At 41.5% G+C, this 9,719-nt stretch overlaps 1 protein-coding gene across 2 annotated transcripts; it reads right to left on the bottom strand.

The window, feature by feature from the left end:
• Positions 1 to 407: 407 nt before the first annotated feature.
• Positions 408 to 9,178, bottom strand: LOC147316555 (ras-related protein ORAB-1-like). Of its 2 annotated transcripts, XM_086260100.1 has the most exons (7): positions 8,758 to 9,178; positions 4,025 to 4,097; positions 2,923 to 3,018; positions 2,290 to 2,385; positions 1,741 to 1,872; positions 1,035 to 1,281; positions 408 to 888 (listed from the first exon to the last, which is right to left on the bottom strand). In XM_086260100.1, exons 1-6 carry the CDS (start codon positions 8,769 to 8,771, stop codon positions 1,081 to 1,083), a joined length of 612 nt encoding a protein of 203 aa, XP_086116226.1. In that variant the 5' UTR covers positions 8,772 to 9,178; the 3' UTR covers positions 408 to 888; positions 1,035 to 1,080. The 2 variants fall into 2 exon arrangements, with proteins under 2 accessions (XP_086116226.1, XP_086116225.1); XM_086260099.1 differs by having other exon boundaries at positions 408 to 1,281.
• Positions 9,179 to 9,719: the final 541 nt, after the last annotated feature.

Genomic DNA, 9,719 nt, shown 5'->3' with positions numbered 1-9,719 from the left:
AAAGCTTTGACTGAGAGTGTATATTATCTTGGATTTCCCCTCCCGTTTGCAGATCAGAAAGGCCTCAGTGTTCTTTTCTTTGCTGAGTATTTAAAATGACATGTTTTAGGGCACAAATGCTTTGGCTCACCCGACGTTAACCGATGCTCCATGGGTTCAGGCTACAGGTCATTTCCGTACAGCAAGTGGAATTTCTTAAGCTTTATGTGCATCCAGCGACACACACAATCGTGTTGTGACTTCTTCTTATCCAGAGTTTGCTTCAAACTGAATTCAGTATTGTGGTTACACCCAGAAATTTGCAGACCCTGTGTATCTGGCAGCAGATATGCCATAAACCTTAAATAAGTAGGCACGTTTTTGTTTGTTTGTTTTTACATCTTACTAAAACTCCCAGACACATCCTCCCATTTCATACAGTCCAGTAATACAATATTTATTTTCAATTTAAGTGTTACATTTTGAGCAACCAACTTACAGTTGTCTTCAGCCACAAATGTAATGCAGAGAAAGTGAAACTGTTTCAATAATGGTTGGAACAAAACAGAACCAAATCTGATTTTACAGATATATACATAATGTTTATGTACATATACTGTTACACTAGACTAAAGCTGCTTAACAGTTGAGACACTGTTGTGCAAAGGTTTGTGAGAAAACTTGGACAAAAAACAAACAAGAAACACGCTTGTATCGCAACAGACAGATTATGTAAAAGACTGCAAAATCATCACTGAAGGAAGAGAGAAAGAAAAGGTTGGTACAAACAGAAACCTTAATCATGTATCAACTTTGCTGTAGGAATGCAGAGAAAAAGACACGTCCACCCACACTGCTGTCATGAACTTGTATTCAGGTGACCAAATAAGAGAGAGGAGTCTCACAGCTCTGAAAGGGGGAATGATGGGGATCTTTAGAATTTGTTGTCAATAACTAGACAGTATGACAACAATGATGCACTTTTTGTTTTTTTGGTAGTGTGGCTACATTATATACAGTACAAATACAGGCAACTTCATCTTGTTCTCACATACCAATTTTTTTCTCTTGGGGAGGGGGTTAAACAAAGTGGTTCCTTTCTCAGCAGCATCCACCTGATGAAGTCTTGACAGTAGTGCCTGGAGTCAGCTTGACATTGGGCTTCTCCCCTCCTCCGGCTGTGGCCCCAGGGCCCATCCTCTTCTTGATTTCAGCAGCCATGGTCATGAAGGCCTGCTCCACATTTGTGGCATTCTTTGCGCTGGTTTCCAAAAAGGGGATTCCCAAAGAGTCTGCAAATTCCTGGATACAACAGAGGGACAGAGTCACTTACCTAAGAAAGTAGTGTGTGTGTCATATATACATATATGCATATCACATACATACACACATCTGCTCTGCCTGTCAGGTGTCAAGCCCACTTTATGCAATGACTGATCATGTGTCTGAAGGTAAGAAGGTTCGCCTGTTATCTATGTGCACCATTAATGTAAACTATGACCCCAGGGCTTTAACCCGGTTTCAGTGAAACCCTTATAAGTCACTTATTCATTTGGGATTTTGTTTATGCAGCTGAAAGCACCCAAACCACTTGGCTAAGGTTCATGGAGACAGTTACATTCAAGGGCTCTCTGAAGTGCATTTCTCATTAGAGCCTTACCTTAATGGTAATCCATCTTAAATAAGAAGTCATTCAATGAATGTCCTGCATGTTACACTAACCTCAAGATGGTTTTGGGAAGCTATGTGAGGAAACTTTACCTTTGCTGTTGTGTAGTCCACCACTTTCTTTGTCGTCAGGTCACACTTGTTCCCGACCAGTAGCTTGTTGACATTTTCACTGGCGTAGCGGTCAATCTCCTGGAGCCATTGTTTGACATTATTGAAGGACTCCTGGGACAAGAAACCGATAAACCTGAGCAGTGAGGTTTGAACTTTGGACATTAGACAGAAGATAGAGATCTATTCACAGGCGACGCTCTATGATAGACACGATTTCAACTTAGCCAGTCATCAAATGTGTATCAAAGAGGAATGCTTTCTCATTTCTCTGAGGACAGCATGGCTACACTGTATACTCTGATCAACGCCATCTTTAATGACTCTCAGCTCATGAAATGGAAACATGGTGGTTGGCTTATTTCTTTGGACCTCAGGAACCCAGAAACAGCCAGTCAGATTGTGTTTTGTCATTTAGACAGTAGATGATTAAATGTCATAGTTTATTCTACACAAATTATCAGTGCTGCTGAAAAACATGGATGTATTACAATTGTATTACGTGTGTGAATTATGTGTCGTTTGACTGACCTGATCTGTAACATCATACACTACGATGATACCATGAGCACCTCTGTAGTAGCTGGACGTGATTGTACGAAACCTTTCCTGCCCCGCTGTATCCCACTGTGAAAGGATAAAGATTATCCGGTTGATAGCTGACTTTGCATGAACACAGACAAAGAGAACACACAAAATAACAATACAATTATCTCTACACTGAAAAATTCACTGGACAACAATTTCTAATAGCAACAAAAATACAAGAATACAAGCATCCTGAGTTGTTAGGTCATTCACTCGTCATGTGGTTTGTAATTAAAGTTGCCATGTTCTTGTGAGTATCCATGCACAAAATGAAATTAAAAATAGTGTGTTTGTTCTAAAGCCTAATATAGATTTTCCACTGTTGTTGTCAGTAATCTAAAAAACAAAAGTACTGGGCAGCAGCTTGGAAACAAGACGTACCAGTAAGTTAGACTAATGAATGCACCGTCTTTCATACGATAAGAAAATAATAGGAAATCAACACAGTTATGGCAGACTAATCTCTTCATGTTTCTGGGTGCACAAATTTCCAAACACAGACATGAACATGAACTGAAAGATGGTGACCGACGGACATGAACATAAGACAGCTTCGTGTAGCAGGAGAGTACTTACAATCTGAAGTTTAATGGTCTTTCCATCTAATTCTATAGTTCGTATTTTGAAATCCACACCAATAGTGCTTATGTAACTTTCTGTGTATGTGTCATCCTGCAAAAAGAAACAAAGGTAATTAGATGATCCATACATCTTGCTCACTTTGTGCTTCAGGATACACACATATATACACACCCATCTAACTCTAGGACATAGTAGCCAAGGCAGGGCTGCTCAATTATGGCAAAAATCATCACTTGTTACTTGAGACAATATTAGGATCACAATTAACAAACAAGACTTTTGTAGTAGGACAGAGGAAGCTCTGGTGTCCCAGTTTTAGACTGGGACATAAACATAGCCTACATTTGAGGATCTGTGCAAAGTTGGCAGTGTGAAATTTATCTCAAAACCTTACACAGGCATGTGATGCGATCTGTGCGTATCAGGCGATTGCTGCACACAGACTGAAGGTTTTGTAGTGAGAGAAATGTTACATGTGGTCTTTGACATTTGCATGTGTGGAGGGATTTCTGATTTCTGAATCTGAAGTTACTTAATTGTGCATAAACAGGTTGGATGTACGCATTTGTAAAAACGTTTTATATGTGGTCACAACGCTCTGTGTTTGTGTACAAATTGGAACACTCATTTGTGAGTCCTCAAAGGTTACACACAAATCAGTGTACACATGTGTAATCTTAGTTTATGTTTGTGGCTCATTTACCTTCTAAGGTAAATGTCTCCCCATAAGAAAAGGTTGCTAAATTTATCAACTAAAACCAGAGTTATGATCAAAATGAATTCATCACATTCACTTTTTCATTTTTAGAAACGCTGGAAGCCAAAAATCTTAACCTTGAGTAATGATTGCTCTACCCAAAAAATGGAGCACGTTACAATGAATGTTACAAACAAGACAGTTGTTTTTATTTTTAAATAAATACTTTGAAGAAACTGCAATAAGTTAATAAAACTACTATTGTGCAGAATGATTTAAGATTATCCAAGTGAAAACATTTTCAAAGGACTGCATGAAACCAATACTGTGACACTGAGACAGTTTAAGTCAAATGGACTTAAAGAAACACCCTTTATTTGCTTTTGGGGCAAAACTCACTGCGAATCGAAGAAGAAGGCAGGACTTTCCAACACCAGAGTCACCAATCAGGAGTAGCTTGAATAAATAGTCACTGTAAGGGAAGGGCACAAATAAAACCTCTAGTTTGAAGATATTATTCATGCTGCCATAGTAAGGAAACACACAAGAACCATTCAGGATATCATGCTTCTTATTCATAAGGTTGCTCTGACCAATACTCAGTCTTAGTTCCATCTAAACATCTTCTTAGATGAAAGGTTACATTTTATGAGCAAAGGGAAACAAACAAACAAACAAACATGACAAGCATCCTTGCTGAACTCTCCCAGATTTACAGAAGTTAGCGTGCTAACGCCTCTCCTCCATTAGTACCAACTCAGCTCGACTTGATTTTAGGGTTTTCTGTTAGGTACTAGGTTTTAGTTTCTACTCGACTGGGGTTCAAAGGGAACCAAGTCAACTTGAAAATGTGATGCCGACAGACTGTGTGCCACCGACTGGCCGATCACTGGTGTCATTCAATGAAACCACGTGTGGCGGGGCGTGGTTTGCAATGCTGCTGCAGGTGCAATGGACGCACCTGCGTGGCATCTGCAATCATGCCTCAGCCGGCTTAAAAGTTTGGAGTTTTGAGTTAAGGTTGTTGTTATTTTGAGCTGGCAGCGGGAGAGCTACAGCTGCATGTGTTTAGCAACCATAACTGTGGGTTAATAAAGATGATCAAAATGCCACTGGGTCTATCGTGCATGTTTACAGTGATGCTGAAACCCAGGATGGGGGGCACAGCAGACCCACAGCTGGGCCGGCAAGGCGGGAAGCTGGAATAACTACTAGAGGTGGGAATCACCATACATCCCACGATACGATATTATCACAATACTTAACGCACGATACGATATTATTGCAATTTTTTAAAATATTTTGCGATATTTAAATTCTGCACATAAAGGTAAACTTTATCAATATTCATTTTATGTAATAACAAAGTCTCACACTCAGTCTTTCTCTCAGTTCAGTCAGTTTTATTGTTGACAAACTGAACGGTTTGTATTACAGTCTAGTCCAACTTAACTGGATGCAACCATCTGGTACAATTACAGCTATTCTGAACTATGCAATTTATGAAAACTATGCAGCCCCTTCAGCAACTGAAGAATTTGAAAGTAAATTAAAACAAAATATAATTTTACATTAAATAAAAAAGTTTTAAACTTAATTAAAATAAAACATGTCTTAAATTAAAATAAGTAAACGGTCATGTTTATTGCTGCCAAAAAAAAAGTTAAACACATTTGGACAGTGAAGGAATGTCAGGATTCTTGCTCAGAAAAAGGATCAACATGCTCTGAAGTCGGAGCACAAAAACCTTTGTTGTAACAAAATATCGATTTCTGCTGTCCCTGCATCGATACATTATTAGCAAACAAAATATCACGATACTACACAGTATCGATTTTTTCCCCCACCCCTAATAACTACGGGTCCAGACTGAGCTCCATTTGCGGAAGATAGGGGCCTCGCTGGCACCACCGCTAACCCCACCAGTGTGCTCCACAGCGCCGGAGTGGAGGAGATCCGGTTGGATCCGGCGCCTGTGCCAGCCCCAAGGGTGTGACCAGCCTGCTGCAGCGCCCGTTCCCACCCCTTGCGTGGGAGCCATTGGGGTTCAGCAGGGGCTGGTGCCCATTCCTGCGCCCGGAAGAAGGCCGAGGAGACCAAGTCAACCTGAGCCAGAGTGCAGAGCGCCAGAGGCACCATGTGGGGAGCCGCTCCAGGCGGGAGCGGCGTAGGCACCGTGCGGGGAGCTGATCCAACTCGGAGACGCAGCGGTGGAGGCGCCGCGTGAGGAGATGGAGGTGCCCGTGCCTGCGCAACCTAAGCCCGAGGTCGGCGGGCAGGGTAGACCGGTGTCAAGCATGCTGGTGTGGTGCGGCCTGCTTGAAGCCTGCCCAGCTGCACGTGAGCCCCGGCTCACTGCCACGCCTGCTGCACCACTGCTTGCCACATGGGTGGCCCCCGGTCCAGCTCCGGGGCTGCTGCTGGATACGTGGGCGACCCCCGGACCCACCTCAGCACCAGCGCGAGGCGTGTTTGTGATGCCTTGCCACACACCCCGATGTGCGATGGACGCACCTGCACGCCATCTGCAATCACGCCTTGCCGGCTTAAAAGTTTGGAGTCTTGAGGTAACGTTGTTGTTATGTTGAGCTGGCAGCGGGAGAGCTGTGTGTGTTTAGCAACCGTAACCGTGGGTTAATAAAGATGGTCAAAACGCCACTGGGTCCGTCATGCGTGTTTACACCACCATTTCTGAAACCCGGCAATGAGAGACATGGTGGCACAAAAAGCCATACACCAAGGATCAGGTATATCATTGCGTCAACATCCTCTACTGTGTTGTGTTATTGCCACATACTAATTATGTCATGGGGCTGCCTTGCTTTAACAACCCCACACACACTGAGACGGTGTTTATTTTTAATGGTAAATGAGTGAAGCCAAGTAGTGTAGCGTTGAGTAGGTAGTGGAAGAAGTACATGTAACAGTGTGACTTAACACATGAAACCAACTCTCAGGATCAACAAATGCACTGGTTGTTAGACAGCTCTTTCTACTTTACCTGGGCTCTCAGAGTGCTCTATACAACGTTCCTCATTCACAGAAGCACTTTTTTCTATGCAAGTGCTTTCACACACATTCACACTTGGACAGATACATTGAAAAGCAACTTGGGCTTAGTGTCTTGGTGCAGCCAGTCATCGGACCACCCTGTGTGAAGTTAACTGTGGAGAGTGGGTAACAGACTCTCCATTTTCATTCGCCAAAAACCCTGCTGAGGCACATGACAAACTACATACTATGGGTAGAGAATTCAACCCCTATCAACCAAATGAATCACCTTAAAAATGCAACAAAGGCAGGTTTGAAAGCAAACTTTAAACAGGAGGCTTAAGTCTTCATCCATTTTAACAGAGACTCTCCAGTACCCTTCCAGTTCAATTCAATTTATACAGCACCAAATCCCAACAAAGTGTTTTATATTAGCAAGGTAAAGAGTCTCAATAACACAGAAGAAACCATCACAACCAGACAACCCCCTATGAGTAAGCACTTGACGACAGCGGGAAGGAAAATCGTCCTTTTAACAGGAAGAAACCTCCGGCAGGATCAGGGAGGGGCGGGGCCATCTGTCAAGAGTGACTGGAGGAGAGGGCAGGAAGCCACTGGAAAAAGACATTCAAAAAGGATCTATGTCTTATGTATCTATATATATGATATTGATAATATCAAGTCAGGCATTCCTTTTGTCACACAATAAATGTACTTTATATTATTTTTAATCTGTGGATTATTGATAAAACACTTACATTCAGTGGAACATAAAATTTAGCAAAGTTATTAACAATTAATAATTTACCAGTGAATAAAATCAATAATAGCCACAGTCAGTCTTTTCATTTTTCATGAACAGCAAAGCATAAATGCAGAACTTTATTCTCTCAGTATCTCAGTCAGTGTTATCCTGCTTTTGAGGACTAGCTCAGTTCTTTACTTTCTCACTGTAATAAATTCCAATCATTCCCTCTTCGGTAAGCCTGTGACTATGAACAATGGTGGTTCCTGTGAAACGCTAACTGCACTGCTCAACACAACTCTGGCAGCAAACTGACCAGAAAAAAGAATATGAAAAACTTTGGGGTTCAAACTATTAACTCCCATTACAATCAGTCTCCTTGTTTAAAAGAGTCAAACTGTGTAATTTAGACCTTCCTAAAGTACTTGCTTGACATTTTAACCAGAAAGTCTGTATTCATGCATAGAATTCCAAGTTTCCTCGATTCTTTTCATTTTTAAACTGATGAGTTGACCCAAATATCTAGCCTATACCAAGAAAGTGAATCACAAGATTAAGGACTCAACTGAGGTGTACACAGTTATTACTTAACTGTCACTTTGAAAACTATACTTTTAAAATATTTAACAGGAGCTCTGTGTAACAGCTTATTAGAAAGAGGAAAATATCAACAATCAGCCCATGTGAACATTTACAAATGAAAAACATAAGACTGATCCAAAGCTTAAGGAACTAATACTCAAAACTGCAGCGTGGAAGTCTGTCCTGCATCATGTGACCAACACATGACTGGGACTGTGAAAGGAGCGTTAAAGCACAACCAGGCTATAAGACTGAAAACTGACTCATAGACAGCAAAGACCAAAACCAACAATTTGCACGTAAACAGTGGGTCCATTCTGCCACAGCACCTGCTGTATACAATAACCAGATCAGCAACAGGTCATGTATGCTAACGTAAATTATTTAGGGCCCCGTAATGACAAGTTGATGAATTTAGCAAAAATACGGGTGATGGCTCAATAATATAATTTTAACCAGATTAAAGAAGCTGTTAAGCATAACAAAAGCGGTTACTTTTTCCCTTCCTGCATCTGAAACACCGGGAACCAACACCAGAGTCTCCAGGGTGCTGGCCCAACAGCTGGCTAGCACTGTGACAACCTATAAGACACCACTGCTTCACGTGAACATAGAGTGTTAAGAGTACAGTATCGGCCTGGACGTTTCGGCTAGGGTCAGCTGATGTTCCTAGCTAACCTAGCTCAACTGCTAGGTTACAACTCAACATCAAGTTATTTGCCAACGCCAACTTACTTGTTAGCGCAGAGCTAGTCTTAGCTAGCTGACCAAAATGTAACACAACTTTATGTCTACGTGTAAGTATGATACTTACTATTCTGGATTCATTGTTGACTCGTTGAATGGTGTATCTCTTCAAGTGAATGTCCCCTTTATTTCTCTACAGATAAACAGCGTTCGTTACGGCTAGCTTACTCTGGTTTCCAAACCAAAACCGGTTAGCTGTTCCTCAGTAAAAATCCAAAATGGCTGCAACGTCCACCAGGAAGCAGCTAACATTAGCCAACTGTGTCAGCCGAGTCAGGGGTAACACAAATTACGAAACCCGCTTTCACGAATAAAACAGACCTATATTGCGTTTTACAGCGGTAACGCTAAGGTGAACAAACAGGTGATATGGGCAGACGTCTGGCGAACCGGCCTTTTCTCTCCCTCCAGCTGAGTATGTGTCGTTACCGCAACAGCGAACTGTCAAGCTCCGTAGGAGGGATTACATCATTTAGTGAAACGTGGCAAAGAGGAGTCAACCTGTGCACCGTGTCAAACTACAAATGATACACAACTTCCGGGAAAACACTTCAGTATAAACCATAAACCTGGATGTTGAACTATTTGTTTATTTACGAAGAACTTATAATATTTTATGGAGTCAGTGGACAGTGACCGGTCATGAATGCTGCACTCCAGCAGCTTCGCACTCTGCACCAACGCGCAGTGCTACATGCCTTGTTTTGGTTTGCCATTGTGTTGTCGATATTATCAGATTATTCTGTTATGTACAATGAAAGCAAAGAATAAAACAATCTATATAAGTTTATTTATAACGTTATGATTCTCTCTTCCGGTCACATACCGATTTATTGTATCAAACTTGACAATAAACTCGACTGTATGTTTCTTTCTGCTGTTACGTCCCAGACAGCACATTTATTTGATTGTTTCTAGCAGACAAACGCAGCAGTGCTATTATTGTAAATAAAATACAAGTTCTATATTAGAAGTTAATAAACAATGACAGAAAGAAGACTTCCTTTATTCCAGAAACTTCTGTCCTCC

This window comes from Aulonocara sp. 'chitande type north' Nkhata Bay, linkage group LG13 (genome assembly GCF_057382095.1).
Source record: "Aulonocara sp. 'chitande type north' Nkhata Bay isolate Kocher_YH1m ecotype deep benthic linkage group LG13, A_spYH_male_GT1.1, whole genome shotgun sequence".
Classification (NCBI taxonomy): Eukaryota; Metazoa; Chordata; class Actinopteri; order Cichliformes; family Cichlidae; genus Aulonocara; species Aulonocara sp. 'chitande type north' Nkhata Bay.
The sequence above is the reverse complement of the archived record's forward strand: the minus strand, read 5'-3'. Positions and strand labels throughout refer to the sequence as shown.